The sequence below is a fragment of the Micromys minutus genome (genome assembly GCF_963924665.1).
Source record: "Micromys minutus genome assembly, chromosome: 11".
NCBI lineage: Eukaryota > Metazoa > Chordata > Mammalia > Rodentia > Muridae > Micromys > Micromys minutus.
In genome coordinates, this window is record NC_137980.1 from 42,963,742 (window position 1) to 42,984,626 (window position 20,885).

General features: G+C 49.0%; 2 protein-coding genes across 5 annotated transcripts; one reads left to right on the forward strand and one right to left on the reverse strand.

Moving 5' to 3' along the window:
* Window positions 1-149: 149 nt before the first annotated feature.
* On the forward strand, window positions 150-11,937 carry ACOT8 (acyl-CoA thioesterase 8; the record flags this gene model as incomplete). Its single annotated transcript, XM_080924853.1, has 6 exons — window positions 150-277; window positions 1,784-1,920; window positions 4,869-5,094; window positions 9,439-9,596; window positions 9,923-10,117; window positions 11,798-11,937. The coding sequence occupies 6 exons, from the start codon at window positions 150-152 to the stop codon at window positions 11,914-11,916; spliced, it is 963 nt and encodes a 320-aa protein (XP_080780979.1). The 3' UTR covers window positions 11,917-11,937.
* A 436-nt stretch (window positions 11,938-12,373) lies between these two features.
* SNX21 (sorting nexin family member 21) lies at window positions 12,374-19,671 on the reverse strand. 4 transcript variants are annotated; one of them, XM_080924849.1, is made up of 3 exons: window positions 19,192-19,671; window positions 18,646-18,803; window positions 12,374-13,049 (listed from the first exon to the last, which is right to left on the reverse strand). In XM_080924849.1, the coding sequence occupies exons 1-3, from the start codon at window positions 19,448-19,450 to the stop codon at window positions 12,375-12,377; spliced, it is 1,092 nt and encodes a 363-aa protein (XP_080780975.1). In that variant the 5' UTR covers window positions 19,451-19,671; the 3' UTR covers window position 12,374. The 4 variants fall into 4 exon arrangements, with proteins under 4 accessions (XP_080780975.1, XP_080780977.1, XP_080780978.1 ...); XM_080924851.1 differs by lacking the exon at window positions 19,192-19,671 and adding an exon at window positions 18,166-18,233 and having other exon boundaries at window positions 18,646-18,714; XM_080924852.1 differs by lacking the exon at window positions 19,192-19,671 and adding an exon at window positions 18,166-18,233 and having other exon boundaries at window positions 18,653-18,708.
* Window positions 19,672-20,885: the final 1,214 nt, after the last annotated feature.

Sequence of the window (20,885 nt, forward strand, 5' to 3'; positions counted from 1 at the left end):
CTACGGAATTGACAAGCACATCTACCAATCAGAATCTGCGTATTGCTCACAGAAGCCCTAGGGATTTCCGGCCCCTGGAGTGACCTGCCGGAAGCTCTGGGTGCCTATATAAGTTTCCGCGTTTCTCTCTTCAGCAGCCAGCAGTGAAAATGTCAACGCCAGAAGAGCTGGAAGATGCTCATGGCGACGCCGACCGCGGCGACCTTTCTGGGGACCTCCGTAGTGTGCTGGTTACCAGCGTGCTCAACCTCGAGCCTCTAGATGAAGATCTCTACAGGTAGCCGGCGGTACCTCTGAACTAGGCTCGCACCCCTGTTTCAGTATAGAGTCGCGATTACTGCCATCTCCCTGTGGAGCTCAATTCTGAGGTTAAGAGTTCAGTGCCGGGTGCAAGCTCTGCTGCAGTTAGAAGGCGTGTCCCTGACATCTATCCTTGCTCTTAGGAGGCGATGGGGTGTGTGTATGTGTGTGTGTGTGACAGAGACAGAGACTCAGTTACTCTACAAGACAGCTTAATCTGGTAGACTGAGTCAACAAAACGAGGGCAGTGATTTCCCTGAGGATAACAGCTGATTGGTTATAATACACAATTCTAATAAGCTTCTGTGTGTGTGTGTGTGTGTGTGTGTGTGTGTGTGTGTGTGTGTGTTCAGGCCATCCCTGCATCATTAGTTGGGGTCTGGTAAGTTATTACTTTACTTGGGGTATGTTTTCTTCCTGGCATCACTGAAGTTGGTGATTGCAGCATGGGTTTGTAACAGTTTTTTGCTTTGTTAGAGACAGGGTGTCACTACTATATATAGTCCTGGCTGACCTGGAATTCACTATAACCCACAGGGATCCACGTGCATTTTTCTCCTAAGTGCTGGCAGGAGTTCACCACCAACCCTGGCCTTTTGTTTTGTTTTGAGACGGGCTTTCTGTGTAGCCCTCCCTGGCTGACCTGGAACTCACAGAGGTCAGTGTCTCTCTGTTTCCCAAGTCCTGGGAACAAAGGTGTGTACCACCATGCCTGTTCAGTGACAGTTTTGACCTATACAGCTCTCACAGTTTTATCAGAAGCTATCTTTCTTTCAGCTAGGTAATTACTGTCTTGGGCCAGGAGTGCTTTTCAAATGATATTGTAATGAAAAAAAAGTGATAACCTCAGGGCTGAGTTCTAGGACTCAGGGTTCAGGCTCCGGCACTGGGCAAGCCCTTTCACCTAGAAGGCCAGATCATTGTGTTCATCTGTATTAAATCTCACAACCTCATACTCTTCGACAGTTAGACTTTTTTTTTTATAAGGGAGTTATATGGGAAGTCTTGGAGTTGTTTTAGCTCTGAAACTAGTTCTTGGAAGGACTGCCTTGTCACGGTTAGGGAGTTCCAGTGGCAAGCCTTCATTCATCCTTACAATCCAGCCCCAGATGTTTTGTGGAGTTCCTTATGTCTATTCAAGGCCTCAATAAACTTCTTGCCTCTCCCTTTTCCTGGTTTGGGGCGGGGAAGAAGCTGCAGGCTTGAAACGGTCCAGGATTGGTAATGGTTGAGCTGTGTGGACTTGCTTCCTGTACTCTTGCTGTAAACGAGGGAGTCAGCTCACTTGCTGTGACTGAAGTCCAAGAAAGCCTGGGTAGAGGTGAAGGCTAAAGGTTTATGCTGTGACGTAAGAGATTGGAGAGTGAACACCTTGGCCTCCTTCGGGTTCTGAGAAAGGACCCAAATAACTTTAGATCCTTTACTTGAGGCTTATGGAGTTCAGAACACCCCTCAAGTCTTTTCCACTTTCCTCTCCCCACAGAGGAAGGCATTACTGGGTACCTACGTCCCAGCGGCTCTTTGGGGGTCAAATTGTGGGCCAGGCCCTGGTGGCTGCAGCCAAGTCTGTGAGTGAAGACGTCCACGTGCACTCTCTGCACTGCTACTTTGTCCGGGCAGGTAAACCCCGCACCCTGGCGCCTTGCTTGCAGCCACCCTTGGTGGCCCCTTGGTTACTTCTTCCCTCCTGCCTTTGAAGGCTGACTCAAGAGAAAGAGGAGAATTAGAGCAGGGGATGAGGAAGGGAGAGAGATGTGATTCCTGGAAAGGTACTTAGGGGGCTGAACATGTGGCTTAGTGGTAGCACACTTGGCTAGCACATTTGGAAGGGTCAAAAAAAAAAAAAAAAAACCTATATAAAAGAACCAGGGAGATAGCCCATCATTTGCTCAGGTCTGTAGCCTCAGTGCTTGGGAGGCTGAGACAGGATCTGGAAATAACCTGGATCCTTATCACACTCACTGCGACTCATTAAGTGCATCTGTTTCTTAGTGACGTGGACTAATGCTTACCTGCCTTTGGTGGGCCTTTCCTAGAGCTTTCCTGTTTGTTTTATTTTATTTTGAGATGGGGTCTCAGTGCGTAGCCCTGGCTGACCTCAGCCTTTATGACATCAGGCCTGGCTCTATTCTTTATTCATCCTTTCTGCTTGCCTCTGCCTCCCAAGAGCTGGGATTAAAGGCATTCGCCACCATACCCAACCCTCATTGATTTAAAAAAAATATATGCATGCTTTTTAAAGATATATGTGTATATGCATATGCCTAAATGAACACCATGTTGCTTTCTTCCTGTCTGAGGAGGCACTGGATATCCTGGAATTTGGAGTTACAAGGGATTGTGCCCCACCATGTAGGTGGTACAAACCAAACAGGGGTCCTCTGCAAGAGCAGACAATGCTCTTTTTTTAAATTAAAGTCACTCATTTTAGGTGACTTTTCTATTATCTTATTTCCTTCAAGATTTTTTTTTAAAGATTTATTTATTTATTATATATAAGTACACTGCAGCTGTCTTCAGACACACCAGAAGAGGGCACCAGATCTCATTATAAATGGTTGTGAGCCACCAAGTGGTTTCTGGGATTTGAACTCAGGGCCTTTGGAAGAGCAGTCTGTTCTCTTAACCTCTGAGCCATCTCTCCAGCACCCACAGACAGTGCTCTTAACTGATGATCACCTCACCTTGCTCTTGCTCACTTTTGTTGTTGTTTGAGACAGGTCTGTCTCACTATGTAGACTGGCTGGCCTGAAAGTCACCATTCAGACCAGGGTGGCCTCGAATGCACCGAGCTCTGCCTGCCTCTGGCTCCCGAGTGTTTTGGACTAAGGGCCTGCACCACCACACCTGGTTCTCTTCTTCATTCTTTATTCTCTTCTAATGTCAAGACTGTTAAGTCTTCCTAGGGCTGTAAACTGCTATTGGGATAGAAGGCGGGCGGTTTGGAAATTCAGTTTGAGCTTCATAGTAATTACCACAGTAGTCTAAAATGAGGTTACCTTCTTTTGCTAAGATTGATTTCATCTGTGAAACCAGAGTGGTTCCAGTAGGCTCTCAAAGCTCTGGGGAGCTCTCATTACAAACTCTTGGACTTAGCAGATGCATGCCACTTGCAGAGTGGTAGCCTCATGTGTCCCTGGCTAGCCTCAGACTTGCTGTGTAGCCATGGATATCCCTAACTAAAGTTCTGATCTTCTTGCCTGAGGCTCCTTACTGCTGGGATTACAGGCACCAGCAAACCTTTGTTCTGGGTGGAATCCAGGGTTTTCTTCATGTTAGACAAGTCCTATACCAATAAAACCTTCGCCCCACACAACCCTGGCATTCTGATCCTGTGATTCTTTCAGCTGAGGAGGTGCCCGACTGGGTTTTGTTTGATTTTTAGGCAAAATTACCAAGTCTGGCTTGGAATTCTAATCCTCCTGCCTCAACCTCCTGTATGTTGGCATTACAGACTGGTGCCTAAGTATATTAATTGGCTTTAGTTTTGATTCTACAACCAGGGACCACTTCATTTCAAAAGTAGAATAAGTTGCCAGGCTTTTAATTTAGCACTTGGGAAGCACAGGCAGGCAGATCTCTGTAAGATCGAGGCCAGCCTAGTCTACAGAGTAAGTTCCAGGAAAGCCAGGGCTACACAGAGAAACTTGAAAAACAAAGCAAACATGCAAACAAAGAGTAAGCGTGGGGTCGGCATGGTGGCAAACACCTTTAATTTTGGCACTGGGGAAGCAGAGGCAGGCAGATCTCTGGGAGTTGGATGCTACCCGCTACAAAGTTCTAGGGCTACTGTGAGATTCTGACTCAAATAACTAATTCATTATTTAATGAAAAGAAGAAAAAGGAGAAGAAAAAGAGTGTTCCCACCAGTCAGGCAGAAGAGGTTGATATTTATATACAGAGAAAGGCTAAAAGCCTAGAAACAGGAAGTGCATTGGTCACTTCAGTTTCCCTTGGAGTGGCTGGAGGTGTATTCCAGTGACAGAGCACTTGTTTTAGCATGCACGAGGGCAACCCTCTTCACCCCAGACAGCCAGGACTTGGCTACTATCTGACAGCTTTAACCAACAGCTCTTCTAACTTCACCGGTTTTCTGACTTTGTACCAAGTAGAGAAAGCCAAATGTGTGTCCCTAACCAATCACCTAAGTGTCCCCTTCTCCATGGCTCACCTGTAGCCTGCCCAGGCCCACAGCCTCCAGTCTGGGCACACCCAGCACATTCCCTGATCTCTGCTGTAGACATGGCCCACTGTCAAGCGGGTCTGGGTCTCTGCCAAAAGCACGTGACAGGGACATATTGAGAAGTCTGTCTTTATAAACAAAAAGAAGATGGATGTGATAGTTCACACCTGTAATTCTAGCATTTGAGAGGCTGAGGCAAGAGGATTGCCCTGAGTTCCAAGCTGGCCTAGGCTACAGAGTGAAACCCTGTCTCAAACAACAAAACCCCCAACCAACCAACCATAAAATCAGGATGAATAGAGCAGAGGGAGCTGTTTTACCAACTGTGATGATGCCGGCCCATGAATTTACTCAGGGTCACTGTATCCCCTTATGCCCATTGCAGGGGACCCAAAGGTGCCAGTGCTGTACCATGTGGAGAGGACACGGACGGGAGCCAGCTTCTCAGTGCGTGCTGTGAAGGCTGTGCAGCATGGCATGGCCATCTTCATCTGCCAGGCCTCCTTCCAGCAGATGCAGCCCAGCCCCCTACAGCACCAGTTCTCCATGCCCTCTGTGCCCCCACCAGAAGAGCTGCTGGACCATGAGGCCCTTATTGACCAGTACCTAAGGTGAGGCCAGGCCTGAGGACTCCAGAGAGGTGGTTTGTGTTGTTTTACTCTTAACATTTCTTTGATTCTTTAGTTTTTATGGTTCTGCAGATCAATCCTAGGAGCCTGGTGTGTGGTAGGTATGTTCTGCCACCCAGCTCCACCCCAGACCTTAAAACATTTACGACTTTGACCTATCTAGTAAAAACCACATTTAGGTCCCAGGCATAATCTGCATGCCTTTAGAGACAGGCAAGTCTATGAGAGTTCAAAGCTAGCTTGATCTACATGGGAGTCCCAGCCAGCCAGCCCTATATAGAAAGATTGTGTCTTTAAATAAAAAGAAAACAGTACTCAAATGACTAGATTTAGAAGCATTCAGATATTTCTATACTAGTCTCCATTTCCTTTTAAAAATTAGTATTGTGTGTGTATGGCGTGTTTGTGTCTGTGCATGCCACAGCATATGTAGGATGTGTTTGATGTGTTTGTGCACATGCATGCCATAGCATATGGAGCACACCACAGCACATGGAGCACACCACAGCACATGGAGCACACCACAGCACATGGAGCACAGCACAGCACATGGAGCACACCACAGCACATGGAGCACAGCACAGCACATGGAGCACACCACAGCACATGGAGCACACCACAGCACATGGAGCACAGCACAGCACATGGAGCACACCACAGCACATGGAGCACACCACAGCACATGGAGCACAGCACAGCACATGGAGCACACCACAGCACATGGAGCACACCACAGCACATGGAGCACAGCACAGCACATGGAGCACAGCACAGCACATGGAGCACAGCACAGCACATGGAGCACACCAAGCACATGGAGCACACCATAGCACATGGAGCACAGCACAGCACATGGAGCACAGCACAGCACATGGAGCACACCACAGCACATGGAGCACACCACAGCACATGGAGCACAGCACAGCACATGGAGCACAGCACAGCACATGGAGCACACCACAGCACATGGAGCACACCACAGTACATGGAGCACAGCACAGCACATGGAGCACAGCACAGCACATGGAGCACAGCATAGCATATGGAGCACAGCACAGCATATGGAGCACAGCACAGCACATGGAGCACACCACAGCACATGGAGCACAGCACAGCACATGGAGCACACCACAGCACATGGAGCACAGCACAGCACATGGAGCACACCACAGCACATGGAGCACAGCATAGCATATGGAGCACAGCACAGCATATGGAGCACAGCACAGCACATGGAGCACAGCACAGCACATGGAGCACAGCACAGCACATGGAGCACATCACAGCACATGGAGCACAGCATAGCATATGGAGCACAGCACAGCACATGGAGCACACCACAGCACATGGAGCACACCACAGCACATGGAGCACACCACAGCATATGGAGGACAGAGGATGACTGTGGAGCCAGTTCTCTTTTTTAACCTTTACCTGGGTTTAGAGGATAGAACTCAGGTCCTCAGCCTGTATGCCATGTCCCCTGCCCATTCCATTTTTAAATTTATTTATGTATTTATTTAAATTTAAGAGTACTCTATCTGTTTATACACCTAAATGCCAGAAGAGGGCATTAGATCCCTACATAGATTGTTATGAGTCACCATGTGGTTCCTGGGAATTGAACTCTTGACCTCTGGAAAAACAGCCTGTATTCTTAACTGCTGAGCCATCTCTCCAGCCCACTCTTTTATTTTTTTAATTAGTGTATATTGTATGAAGTCATGGGTTTTGTTTGACAGCTTCATGCATGTGTAGACTGTATTTTTATTATATGGCCCTTATATTACCTCTCTCATCCCCTTTCACATACAGTCCCAGGGCAGTGTTTTCAAGCTCTGGCTCCTACTCATTGGTGGGCCAGAGAGCCTCTAAGTGGGTCTTGACTATGCACTAAAGTATTAACTAGATCCCAGCACTTGGGAGGAAGAGAAAGATGGACTCTGTAATTCCCAGTTTAGGCCCTATCTCAAAAACATGGAGGCGGGCTGAAGAATGGCTCAGCACTTGCTGCTCTTGCAAAGTGTGGGTTTCAGTACCCACATGGTGGTCCATAACCACCTCTAATTCTAGTTCCAAAAGCTTTCACACCTCCTTCTGGCCTCCACAGCCAGTAAACACAAGTGTTGTGCACATTCATGCATGTAGATAAACACTGATACATATAAAACAAAAACAATTATATATACACACACACACACACACACACAAACGCACATATATATTTGGAGAGAGAAGTGGGGGGTTCTGGGAGGCATATATACTCTGATAGAATGTGTACTTAGCATGCCCAAAACTCTAGACTCATTCCCAATACTGCATGCACATACATATATGCATATATAAACATATATGTATACAGAAATGTATGTGCTTTATATACAGTATATAGAAGCAGAGAAGGTTATATTAGAGCCCAGTGTGCACCTAGGACAAGAGCCCCCTGAGCCACTTGAGTTCCAATGTTAGCACATGTGCACATGGGTCATAATGTAAAGGGCAGAGCTTACACTCAGCCAGCAGCCAGCAAGCATGGGGTAGCTTTGTTGTTATTAAAATGTTGGTTGGGGGGGCAGTGAGATGGCTCAGCAGGAAGAGGTGCTTGCTGTACAAGTCTGATAACCTGAGTTCAATCCCTGGACCCCATATCAAGGTGGAAGTAGAAAACTGATTCCTCAGAATTGTCCTCTGATCTTCACATGCGTGCTGTAGGACATGCACATGCTCTCTGCACCCATCCATAAGAAATGAAATTCAAAATTGACCCGAGGTTCAAGTCTCAGTCCTTGAATCCAACAGTAAACAACCTTTACAACCACTTAGTAAATAAACAGCCACCTCCAGTCCTGCTTCAGGCCTATGGTGCTGCAGCTGTGGAGTTAATGCATGGCAGAATGGGGCCCTCCTCTGGGACCCTGCTGCAGAGTCTGGACCACTGGTCAGCGTCTTGACTCTTCCTTGATAACATGTTTCTCACCAAGGTCACAATGAATAGAGTTTGACAAATGTTGGATATGGGGAAGAGCTCTGGATCTAGACAGACACACACACACACACACACACACACACGGAGTCTGGCCAGAGATTGCACCTTTGATACTACCTACCTGCTATGGGATTTTCTATCCCCCACCCTCCCAAGGCCCCAGATTCTTCATCTAAAATATGGGAGCAGTCCTCTCTCCAGCTCTGCCAAAGGAGAGAGGTTCTGTTGCTTGTGTTGCATATTGGGGCGGCAGCAGTGTGGCAGGGGTGGGGGTGGGTTCAGGAAGCCGACAGGCCAGGATTCAAGTCTAGACTCTGCCCCTGATAGCTGTGTGAGTGTGGACCTTCGTTTATGATTTGAGCTAATCACAACTCCCACCTCATAAGGTTGCTTTGAGGATTCAATAAGAGGTATACAGGCCTTTATCTATGTAGGGGTGCATGAGGCTGTGCCATGTGAGTAGTTACATCACCAACAGACATGAGGCTTAGTGTGTGCAGAAATATAAATAATGGATTGTTGTTAAAGGAGCCTGAACTTAGTACAGTGCTTGTTAATAAGGCAGCAACTGACCCTATAGGCTATATTGAATTTATGAAATAGAATGAATAATTCTTCTGTGTGGTGCTAGGGATCAAATCTGTGCGTGCTAGGTGGGCTTCCTGCCACGGAGCCACCTCCTTACCCCACACCCCTCACTGATCTTCTCTGAGTGTGGTAGCCACATTTCAAGTTCTCAGTCTCGTGTGGCTAGCGGCTGCCACTGTGGACAGTACAGAGAAACAGTCCACCAGACTGGTGGGCGTGGTAGAGCCTAAGAACTGAGGGTTCCACGGAAATGTGTCACCTGGCACACAGTGCTTCGGGCTGCTTAGGACAGAGAACACACACACAGCAGGAGGCTTCTCTTGAATGTTCAGGGCAGTGAAGAGGTCAGATAATAAACTGCCTGACATCAGATCTCCTCATGCTCTGAGCAATCCACCTGGGTCCCTGTGCTCACCTCTTACCAGTTGACCACACTTGTCACGTGAGGCCATGCCAAGGCATGAGTTATGGTCGTGGGCAGTGCTTTGATCAACACGCAGGCCTTTGCCATGTATAATGTTTGCTGTGAGACAGGTCATATCATTACTGTCATGTTTTAAGGGAAAAACAGGCTCAGAGAGATGACTAACTTGCCGAAGGTTAAAGAGACAAGGAAGGGGTTCAAACACTATATTGCTTTGTCAGCACCATGAGGAAGCTTTGCAGAGCCACTGTGGCAAATGGTGGCGATCAGAAGAGGCAGCGAGAAGGTCTATCTCCTTGAACTTCCTTGTCCCTGTGTTTCCTTCCAGGGATCCTAACCTTCACGAGAAATATCGAGTGGGGCTGAACCGAATTGCTGCCCGGGAGGTACCTATTGAGATCAAGTTGGTGAACCCACCCGCCCTGAACCAGCTGCAGACACTGGAGCCTAAACAGATGTTCTGGGTGCGAGCCCGGGGCTATATTGGTAAGAGGACCCACGATTTAGAGAAATATACTCCAGGAGTCTAGGCCTTGCCAATCATTTGCCCTGTATGGCTTCTCTCTCTGGTCTGTTTCCCAATCTCTCACCAGATCCCTTACCCTTGGGAAAAATGGGTTTACATTTAACTTACCTCTGTTCTCTCTTAGTTCTCCTGGATCTGTACACGCAAACCCCCTATCCTGGGTCATGTACCCTTGCACAACTAATTTGTGTGTGGCAGCCCTCCCCGCCTTCCCCAGCGGCTCCCTGCAGGTCCTGAGCTGGAAAGGCCAGGAGCCCAGGGCTGACGGGCTTGGGACCTGTTGCAGGGGAAGGCGACATCAAGATGCACTGCTGTGTGGCTGCTTATATCTCTGACTACGCCTTCCTGGGTACGGCACTGCTGCCTCACCAGTCCAAGTATAAAGCGAACTTCATGGTCTCGCTGGACCACTCCATGTGGTTCCACGCCCCATTCCGTGCTGACCACTGGATGCTCTACGAGTGTGAGAGCCCTTGGGCTGGTGAGTGTGGGCCCATGGGTCATTGTCTGTGGGATGCTAGGGAACATGCTTTGTTTTTGGATGATGCTGTCTCTTCCCACTTTCTCGGGCCGGCCCCTCTGGATATTTGTGTTGTTTTCAAAAGTACGGGAACATGCCAGGAATGATTGACTTTATCTCAGAGACCAGTACAGGTTGACTAGACCACTTTAGATTCCCTGTGCAAACTTGAGCAAATCCGTTTTGAAGCATTTTGGGTTTTGTTTTTTTGAGCTCTGTATGGAGTGGTGTCCAGCCTTGAATTCATGATACTCTTGGCTCTGCCTCCCAAGTGCTGGGAGCCATCATGCCCTGCTTCTCAGTTTTGCCCTGTGCCGTCTAAACGTCAGAAGCCATCGCTGCCACTAGAGGGAGCTGTTTCCTAGAAAGTCTTTTTTTTTTTTTTTTTTTTAGACAGTTTCATGGCTCTTGGTTAGCCTTGAACTCACTCTGTAACTGAAGGTGATCACTACTGCTTGATCCTCCTAGCTCCTCCTGAGTGCAGGAATCAAATCCAGCCCCCTTGTATGTTAGGTAAGCACCCTGTTAATGGAGTTACAGCCTTAGGAAACTGGGTTTTGGGTTTTGTTTTTTTGAGATAGATAGGGTTTCTCTGTGTAGGCCTGGCTTACTTGGTGACTTCAAACCTACAGACATCCACCTGCCTTTGCTTCTTGAGTGCTGGGATTAGACGTGTGCACTGCCACCACCTGGCTATCAACTGTATTTCTAAGGAGCTCCCCGAGTGATCCTGTGAGTTAGCACAGGGGGCAGGACACTGTGGTCTGTAAGGGCACCACTTCTAGATGCCCCATGTAGGGAACAGAGAGAAACCCAGCCTCCTCAAAGTCTGCATTAGAACCCTGGCTTCTTTCATAATGAAGTACACTTCAAAGGAAGAAAAGCTTTGCTTTATAAATGGGTGAAACTCAAGCAACTCCTTATAGTCAGGAAAGGGTTACTCAAGTACGAACAACATTGCTGCACAAGATTCATGACCTTGCAGTTAGGACACTCAGTCAGCTTTGGCCTGATTCTTGGGGCCAAGTTCCTGAGCCTGTCTTTAGTGCTATTGTCTGGAAAACAGGGCACGGAGTGAAGTCCATGCTCTGTGGCTGCAGTTAGATCTCAGTGGGCTCTGCTGTGTGAAGGAAACCTGAAGCTAGCCAGCCTCCCGAGAATAAGATCAGGCTCAGAGTCACCAAGGGAAAGACCTTCCAGATGCAGAGGGAAAAGACATCACACCCCATGGGCTCAGGTCCTCTTGGGTGCACCCCTCCCCTTGTGGTGGTTGGGTGAGTTACCAGCTGGGAGGATTTGGCTTGGTTTATGGGAAGGAAAGAATGGATTTCTGACAAGTGGCCAGAGATGTGGTAGTCGGCTTGGCCAAGCCTTCGGAGGCTGTTGTCAGAGCCCCCCTGTGGTCTTTTTGAGGAAGTGAACAGCCAGGTGAAAGTGCTTCTAAACCATCAAGTGGCCTTGGGGGGTGGGAAGCACGCCCCCTAGCGACTGAAATAGGCTCACACAGGGGCACTTGGCACTTTGGAACCATGTTCCAATGTACCCTTATATGGGGGCAGCTCTGCCCTGTATCAAACCCTTTGCAGGCAGGGTAGGTTGTGCTGAAGCAGGGGCCATTCCCACCCTTTCCCTTGCTTACAGGTGGCTCTCGAGGGCTAGTGCACGGGCGGCTGTGGCGTCGGGATGGGGTCCTTGCTGTGACCTGTGCCCAGGAGGGTGTGATCCGATTGAAGCCTCGGGTATCAGAGAGTAAGCTGTAGTCAAAGGTAACCAGCTCGGCCTGAGGCTAAAAGGACTCTTTCCATTGCCATTCCTGAGGCAGGATCACAGTTGAAGCTGGGCTTCCTGCCTCTTACATCCAATAAACATTGCTAACACTGGAGTAGCTGACTTTTAATAGAACTACAGCCCTCCCCATGCCCCTTCCCTTCACCAGGCTGTTACACTGGTTTAGAGGCCCATGGGAAAGGAAACATTGATCCTGACCTTGGCCTCCAGTTGTGGTAGGCTGAAGAGCCTGTGCCAAGACTTCCTCCTGGTATCATCCTAGGGTAACCCCAGCTAAAGTCTGTTCTGAGTTCTGTCTTACAGAACAAAGTTCCTCTCAATCTGTTGCAGACTCTTTCGAGAACTATTTTAGGGGCTCCCAGTTGCCTCAGCCACTGCCCCCTAACCTGGGGCAGCACTCTCTTAGACATGGACTTAAGACAGGAAAAAGTTAGTCCAGCACCTCTTTGATGAGCAGCTCCTTGAGGCTGGGGGGCGGGGTAGGGGTAAGGCCTGCCTCCTGTAGGGCCTGAAGCTGGGCCTCTGACTGCCGTTTGTCCAGGCCCAGGCGCCAGGAGAGCCGGACATGGGCCTCGAGAAAGGGTGCCAGGAAAGGATGGGGTCTCTTGTCCCCCAGCAGCTGCAGAGCCTTCTCACTACATGCTCGTGCTTCCCCAGGGTCCTCCAGTTCCTGATGACACACAGCCAACCCAGCCAGAGTCAACAGGGGGCGGTCCGGGCCAGAAGGGGTGCCCAACTGGGTCTGTAGCTGCCAGGCGTTGGCCCACAGTGCCAGAGCCTCACGATAAAGGCCAGTGCAGGTGAGACTCTGTGCCCGCCGCAGCTCGGGCAACACAAAGAAGTCCTGCAGTTCTGGAGCTTGGCGGAGCTCGGGCACTGCCTGCAGGTGGCCCAAAAACTGTTCAAAGGCCCTGCTGCGGCGTGCAATGGTTTCTGCAGTAAAGTTCCGGCGCAGACGCTTACGGGGAAAGGAGATGGCAGACATGGGGCCCCGGAATTGCCGCTGCAGGTTTCTGTGCAGCCGCTCAAAGTCCGAGTATCGGCGAGAGATCTGGGCTGGCTGGCGATCTGGTGGCCCTGGGCCCATCACGGCGAGGGTGTAGAGCTGTAGAAAGGGTGGATGTCAGGACTGAGGTAAAACATCGGTGGGTCTCTTCCCTCCCTTCCATACTTTGGGCTCTGCTCTTCAACCTCTTCTTCCTGAGACTGTCAGGAGGAGGAAGCTGCAGAACAGTGGCCAGGAACTCATTCCCATCTTACCTGAGGCTCCTCTGAAATGACCCAAGCCCAAGGCAGCATGGGAGAAAAAAAGACAGAAATGAGCTTTAATGTTTAGGGCCGCCACCATGTTACGCTGGGAATGCTCCCTGCCCCTTTGGGAAGGCCTTAGGAAAGCAGGAGTGAACTGAAACCCAGATCCTTCTTTTGGGCCTCTGAGCCAATCTGAGAGCCAGCTTGGAACTATGTGCCACTCTGGATACATTACTGGCCAAGCTTGTTCAAACCAGACCAAAGGACAGGCCTTCAGACAGCCTTAGCAGCAAGAATGTGAGTTCTGGACTGGGATTTATGTAACCACTAATCAGCCTCCTTCCTGTGATCCGAGGCAAAGCAGAATCCTCAGATCCGCCTCTGCTCTAATGAAAAGTTCCTAGGTTAAGGTCATTGTTTGCTCAGGCATGGAGTGTATTGGTGCTCGAGGCTTTTAGGTGGTGCACACTGGAGTATCCTGCACTATAGACAGGGTGGTTCCTGATTCTGTTGGATTCCTTTCTGGTTTTGGCCCTTGGGACAGTCTCACCATGTAGCCCACGAAGGCCTCTAATTCACAATCTTCTGGTCTAGACTCCTGAATGGTAGGATTAAAGGAATGTATCACTATGCCCATCTCTTTAGTTCTTTAGTTCTTTTTGTTTTTGTTTTGGGTTTCCTCTCTGTGTCTCTGTCTCTGTCTCTGTCTCTCTCTCTGTGTGTGTATGTGTGTGTGTGTGTGTGTGTGTGTGTGTGTGTGTGTGGTTGTTGTGTTTGGGCACACATACCTGACTGAGCCTGATGCCATAGCTTACAAATGGAGGTTAGAGGAAACCTTTCAGGATACGGTTCTCTTCTTCCATCATGAGATTTGAGGACAGCTCAGGTTATCGGGTCATGACAAGTGCTGGGCTATTTTGTTTGGCAAGACTGTGTTTTAGTTTTTGAGATGGTCTCATGGGTCCTGGCTGGCTGACCCCAGCTTGTTCTGTGGTCAAGTGCTGACACTACAGGAATACCGCACCCAGTGTATGCGGAGCTCTGTGTGTGCTAGCCATGCTTTCTACCACTGAAACAAGCCACACCTCCTGTCCTCTGCAGTAGTCTTTGTAGCCCAGGCTAGCCTTAAACTTTTGCTTGCCTCAGCTCCAAGCCTGGGATCATAGGCATTCTCTCTCCTTTCTCCTCTTTTTTTTTTTTTTTTTTTTTTTTTTTGAGACAGGGATTTTCCTCTGTTGTTTTGGCTTTGACCACCTAGACTATGGTGATCCTCCTGCCTCAGCTTTCTAAAGGGCTAAGACTATAGTCACACACTGCCATGCTCACCCTTTATCTTAAGCACAAATTGGTATCCCTTTTGCACAATTCATCTTTATTTTTAGGAAAGGACCAGAAGTCTCAGTTAAGACCCTCTTCAGGGAACAGCATTTGACAAGGTTTAATGAACTGTGGGCCTTCTAGGCATGTTAGACCTCTGAGTGACAGCTTCAGCCTCAAACTCTGTGCATGTGAGTGCGTGCGTGCGTGTTTCTGGGAACTGAACCTAGGGCTTTGCCCATGCTAGGTAAGTACTACTGACCTGTATCTGCAGTCCCTGACTCCATTTTTTGAGACAGGATCTCATGCAGTCCAAGCTGCCTCAAACATGCCGTATAGCTGAGGATGACCCCTCCTGATCCTCTTTTCTTCACATGTTATGGTATGCTTCACTATTCCACATTCTTTTTGTCTATCTGTCTCTCTTTGTGTGTGTTTTTGTTTTGCTTTATTTTTTACTCTGAGACAGAGTTTCATTAAATTGCCTGAGATTGCCTTAAATTCACTACATAGCAAAGGCAAACCTCAAACTTATGACCGCAGTCTCTCAAGTAGATAGAGTACAGGCCTGACCCACTGTATACTTTTAACTTTCCCTTTTCACAAGCAGTGCTATAAAGGTAGCTCCTAAACATGTTTTAGAAAAGGAGGATTCCTTTAAAGAACAATGTTACAAGAGCAGGGCCAAGGCAGGCAGGACTGAATGCTCAAGGACTGCCTGAGTTACAGAGAAAGTTCAAGACCACCCTGGGGCACTTAGTGAGACTATCCCGAAATAGACAAAAAAAAAAAAAAAAAAAAAAAGACTAAGACTATATATAGTTCAGAGGTAAAGCACTTGCTTAAGCATGCACGAGGCCCACTTTTCCATACCACCTGCCCCTCAAAAGTTAAGCAAAGAGTGATACAAGTTATACTTTATTTTTAATTTTGTGTGGTGTGATGTCTGAGTTACATTTGTGCATATATGCCATAGTATCATATGGGGGTCAGAGCAACTTTGGGAGGTTGGTTCTCTCCTTCCTCCATGGGTTTGGGGGGTTAAACTCAGGTTGTCAGGCAAACACCTTTTTCTGTCTGAGCCATTTCCCTTATGCACAAACAACATTTTAAAGGAAACTAAAGGATATGATTCCTGTTTGGTACACATGAACCAGGATGACTACGCAGTGTCCCCACAGAGACCCAGTGTAAGGATTAGTACTGAGGAGGATTGATGCCAAGATGAGGGCTTAACTGGGGCACCCAGACATTGTCTCAAATGTATCCAATAGGACTGCCATTAGCCTGTTAATCCAGTTATGTTTACCTGGCCTTTCTTCTTTTGAAGATTCCCAGTGCATTCAAACAACAAAAACCCATTTTACACCCATCCACCCCGTATTGTTCAAACATACTGACCAGCTAACATTTCCTTTCGGTTTTCTTTTCCCAGGCTGGGTTTGAACTCCTGACCCCTGTGCCTCCATCTCCCAAGTACTTGAAATATAAGCCCACCCACCAGGCCTCATTATTTTCCCCTTTGTCTATAACCCCAAGCAAAGCTGTTTTCCACAGGACACAGTAGGAAAGGCTGCTCTGCAGCAGTCTTTTATGCATACAGGTTGATATTTTAAATGTTAACATGTTCTTTAAGAATTTTATATACATATAAAACATACTTTGATCATATTTATTCCTCACTCTTCTCTTCTATTTGTAATTCTTTGCCAAAGACCATTTTCTACCTGATTATTTTGCCTGATGCTTGTAATGATCCACAGAGTTAGGTAACAGTGGCTGCGGTTGTTGGGGCTCAGCTGTAGGTCAATGACAGAGAACTTCCTAACTTGCATGTTCCGTCCACAGCAGTACAGCACGCTGTGCCTGCTGTTCTGTCGACTGCCTCATTCTGGACCACACTACTCCAACCTGGTGTCACTTAACCATCAACAGCCCTGCAAGGATGGTGTCTTGTCTCTGTCAGCTGTGGAAGCAGGCTCCAAGAGGAGTGAGGCTAAAGTCCTTCCTCTTGACCTCAGGGAGAAGAAATATGGAGATATGGGGTTCCTATTGTATAGAGGATGGGGCTTCATTTTCTAGACAGAGGAGAGGACAGAGATGGTTCCTGCCCTTCTTTAAGGCTTTTCACCTAAGTCTCCTGAGTCACCCACATTCCTTTCTGAGAGAGCTGCTCTTTGCTGACTGATTCTTGGTGTTTCCTTCCTGTGCATGACCCATTCATTACCCACCTCAGACCTCTGGAACATTTGCCACTTAAGATTGGACCGTCAGGGGCTAGGTGTGTAGTTCATGGTACAGCAGCGACTTAGCATACAAAGGATTTGATGCTTAACAAGATATGCAGCCTGCATCATCTATCAATCCCTGCACAGAGTGGGACAGTGCCCCATGGGTGTGGTCCTTGTTACCAACAGCAACAGAGAAGGGTGGAGAGACCCAAATGTGGGACAGGACTCCAGGCCTCCTATCTGGCTGAATGGAGGTAGACGAGGGAAGGGACAAGCTGGGAGTTGTTACTGCCAGGACCAACCAGGGTCCAGCTAGCTCAGATGGGTTTCAGACCTGAAGGGGGCAGAACCAGTGGATCTGTCTCTTTGCCAGTCTCTCCTCTTCATAGTAAGATAAACAGGGACTCTAGGCCTGGCTCCAGACTGTTCTTTATGCCTTAGCCCTGCTGGTGCTGAACATGGGAATGCTGGAGACCCGATTCATCAGGAGGTTGCAGCAGGCTCTCGGCACCTAACATTGCCCATCTAAAGTTAAGTGAGAATGCAGGCTGAATATCCTGCATCAGTGCTTAGCATCAGAAGTAAGTATTTCAGATTTTGGAATATTTGCATATACATATGTACACACACACACACTATATATATATATACATTTCTTAGACCCAAGTCTAAATACAAAATCAGTACAGTAAATATTTTGAGGCAGGGTCTCATGGCTTTCAGGAGACTGGGCTTGAGCTTATGTACCTGAGGCTGATCGTGAACTCCTGACCTGACTCCCCTTTCGAGCACCGAGACCACAGGTGTGTGGAGAGCTAGACAAGCACTCTTAGCAGCTGAGCATTACATCTTGGCTCCTAAAACTCACATTTCTTATGCACTTTATATGAACAGCCTGAAGGTTGGTCTTTGTTTTGATCCCAAGCTGGTCTTGCTGTGTATCTGGCCTTCCCTAAAACTGACACTTTTGCCCCACTTCCCAACTGTGCTAGCACACTCAGCCCTGGAGTGTTTTATATCATTTCCGGGGGTTTGAGATAAAGCCCAGAGTTCTTGGGCACTGTAAGCAAGTGCTGTATCTATATCTGAGATACATTCCATTTGTTTGTCCTTTTTTTTTTTTTTTTTTTTTGAGACAAGGTCTGAATATGTAGCCTTAGCCCAGGTTAGCCTTGCCCTTGGGGGCAGTCTTACTGCTTCAGCCTTTCAAGTCCCTATGTGATATCTTTAAACGGACCTACATTTTAAGCACACATCATGTGAAGTTCGGTGTGGACTTTTCCACTATTGGCATCACATGCGCACTCAAAAGCTTTGGATTTTCAAGCATTTGAGATTAGGGAATTTGAAACTATATCGCTGCCATTTTACCCTATCACAGGGCCAGACAAGGCTAAGGTTTCTGTGCCTGGTCTCACTTACCTCCTGTTAATCCCGTGTATTGTCCTGCCGCTCAAATGAGGAAACTGGGGCCATCGAGGTCACAGAACCTACCCAAGGGGAAGCCACTGGTAAAATACAGGGGGCGTGAATCAAGGCTGATCTGGTTCCAAAGCCCATTTCCTTAATCCTGACCCATGCAACCGGGTCTCAATACTGTGTCCTCCTGCAGTTGACAAAAACTCACAGGGTACAGGACAGTACACACATCAGTTCTCTTAACCTCAAAACTAGAACAGGAGGCAACTCCTCAAGGCCTCTTTCTCAGTTTTGGAGAAACCAAGCCATCAGTTGTCCACACCACACCCATCTTCTTATCTGGTCTCAGTTCCCCCAGTGTAAAATCAGGATATCCATTTATAACAACACAGCCACGACCCCCCAAAAGCTGTGGTATTTCCTACTTTCTCTCAGTGAGACTTCTAGACTCACTGCTTTAAGGGTTCCTGGAACCTCACTCACCACGTACTTGGAGGGAGGGTCCTTGACAACATTGGCGCTGGTCACCTCAAAGAGCAGTCGCTGTGGAACTAGGGTGTTCCGAGACTTTTTCCAGAAATCCTGCAGCTGGCGAGCCAAGAGTTGACTGCTCCGTTGTCCATCAGGTGGGGGACTTCGTTCTGCACAAGCACATGACCAGTCATTATGGGGCTAGCTAGCTCCAGAGTTAACATAAACAAAATGCCATGACCTCATTCACAGGAGCGAGATGGGCTTTATCTCAGCGCCTGGCTTACAGTAGATGCTAAATCTCCACCCAAAGCAGCTAGCACACCATACATTTGTTTTCCAGGTCCTGTGCACTTCATACCCACAAAAAACCCGAGATGCTCTGATTTCCATAGTGTGGTGACTCAAGGTCACACAGCCAAACCGGGTCTGGAAGAGCTTATGGTGTCAATAGTTTCAGGGAAATAACTTAGAGCCCCCTGGATGCTCTCGGACCGCGTCCAACGGGGAGGCCTAACCGAGCCCCGGGGCTCCTCCTGTCTGTCCTCTGGCACTCGCCTGCGTCTTCTCCCGAAGTCCCGTCTCCAGAGGGCGGCGAGTCGAGGCCCGCCTCATCGTCGTCCTCTTCGTCGTCAGGGTCATCCTCCGCACTGGTGAAACTGAGGGTGCCACTGAGGCGGGAGGACAGACCCTCGGCGTCGTCGTCCTCCAGCTCTGAGGTCTCAGGGAACTGCTCGGCCTCTGGGCCTGCCGCAGCCTCCCCGGGGCCATCGCTGGCCAGGGCGTGTCGCAGCCGGTGCAGGAGCCGCGAGGCCATGGCACCCAGGGGGGAGCGCGCCTCGCTGGGTCCAGGGCCGGAGAGGGAGGGGACCCCTGTCCGGAGAGGGGCGCGGGGGCGTGTCAGGGGCGGGACACCAGGAGCCACGCCCACGGGCCGCAGTCTCCGGGGACGTGCTGTATCCTGGCCTCTGCCTTGTTCCTCCCGGAGGCCGGGACGCGCCTCCACCCACCGCGTCCCCAAGTGCGTTCAGGGCGGGCTCCCGGGATTTGGTGCAGCAGCCCGCGGCTTGAAGAGGCTCTCCGCCCAGGCAGCTCACGGCGCCGCCTCGCTGCTTCCTGCCGCCGCTCCGCCCCGGCCCCGCCCGCTCCCCCTGCCGGAGCTGTTAGAATCCCTGGCCGCTGCCTGTGGGAGGGACGCGGAGAGTAGCCGGGCGAGCCAAGGCTTACCCCCACCCCCCGAAACCGTCCCCGATCGTGCTGGCCGCGCCCCTTCTCAGACTGGTCCCACCCCTCCTGGACTCCAGGGACAGCCCCAAGCTTTATCCCTAATTTCCATACAGTACTGTGTAACTTGACAGTAATTTCGCAGCTTTTGGGAGCTCGGCTCTCCCTTGAGAGAAGCTTGAAATCCGGCCGCGCCCAGCCTAGGTTTTCTCATATGAAAAATTTTCAGCTCTTGTAAGAACCCCAGTGCCTGTGTGAGTGACCCTAGGCCTTCCCAGTTTCATTTGAACTTCACCTGGGGGAAGTAGTCAAACAGAAAAACATCGAGAGAGGTTATTACTTGTCCAAGGTTGCAGTTTGCCAGATTTCTAGTGTGGAGCTCTGGAGCCGACTTATTTTCCCACGCCTGCGGGTTGGGCCGGGTCATCTCCGTAACTCTCTGGGAGAACTGCAGTTTCTTTCACTGCAGAGTAGGGGGCAGTGAAGAAAAAATTGCTCATCTCTGCCCCGAGGCTTACACGTCAGACCTAGCAGGGCAGATTCGGCTAGTTAGACAATAAAACAGGTTATCTCAAGGGCCAGCCAAGTGTGGTGTCACTGTGGCTCACTTCATTAATCCTAGCACTGGAGGCAGAGATGGGAGGATCATTGTGAGTTCAAGGCCAGCCTGGTCTACATGTCGAGTTCCAGGACTAAATAGAAACCCAGACTCAAAGTGTCTCAGATGGTAGCTCCTATCCCCTTTCAGGGCACGGGAGAGGGATGAAGGATATATTCTTGAAAGACCTCCCTGGTCTCAGTTTGTAGGACTAGTGGTGTCCTGTTGTAAGTGTTTCACACAGTGTCACATGTCGATCTCAGAGGATGAAGTTACAGTACTGGTTCATTTTTAATATGAAGAAACTAAGGCTAGGCTGGAGGCATGGCTTTGTGGTTGAGGGCGTGTACTGTTTTTGTAGAGGAACAGAACTCAGTTTTCAGCATTCACACTGACAGTTATAGATGCCAGTAACTTCGGGGGATCCAAC

Excerpts from the sequence above, each read along its gene's own strand:
- SNX21 (XM_080924849.1), bottom strand. The coding sequence starts at position 19,450 with ATGGCCTCGCGGCTCCTGCACCGGCTGCGACACGCCCTGGCCAGCGAT. Across the intron at positions 18,804-19,191 it reads GACTTCGGGAGAAGACGCAG|AACGAAGTCCCCCACCTGAT; the intron begins GCGAGTGCCAGA and ends GTGCTTGTGCAG. Across the intron at positions 13,050-18,645 it reads ACCCTCCCTCCAAGTACGTG|CTCTACACCCTCGCCGTGAT; the intron begins GTGAGTGAGGTT and ends CCCTTTCTACAG.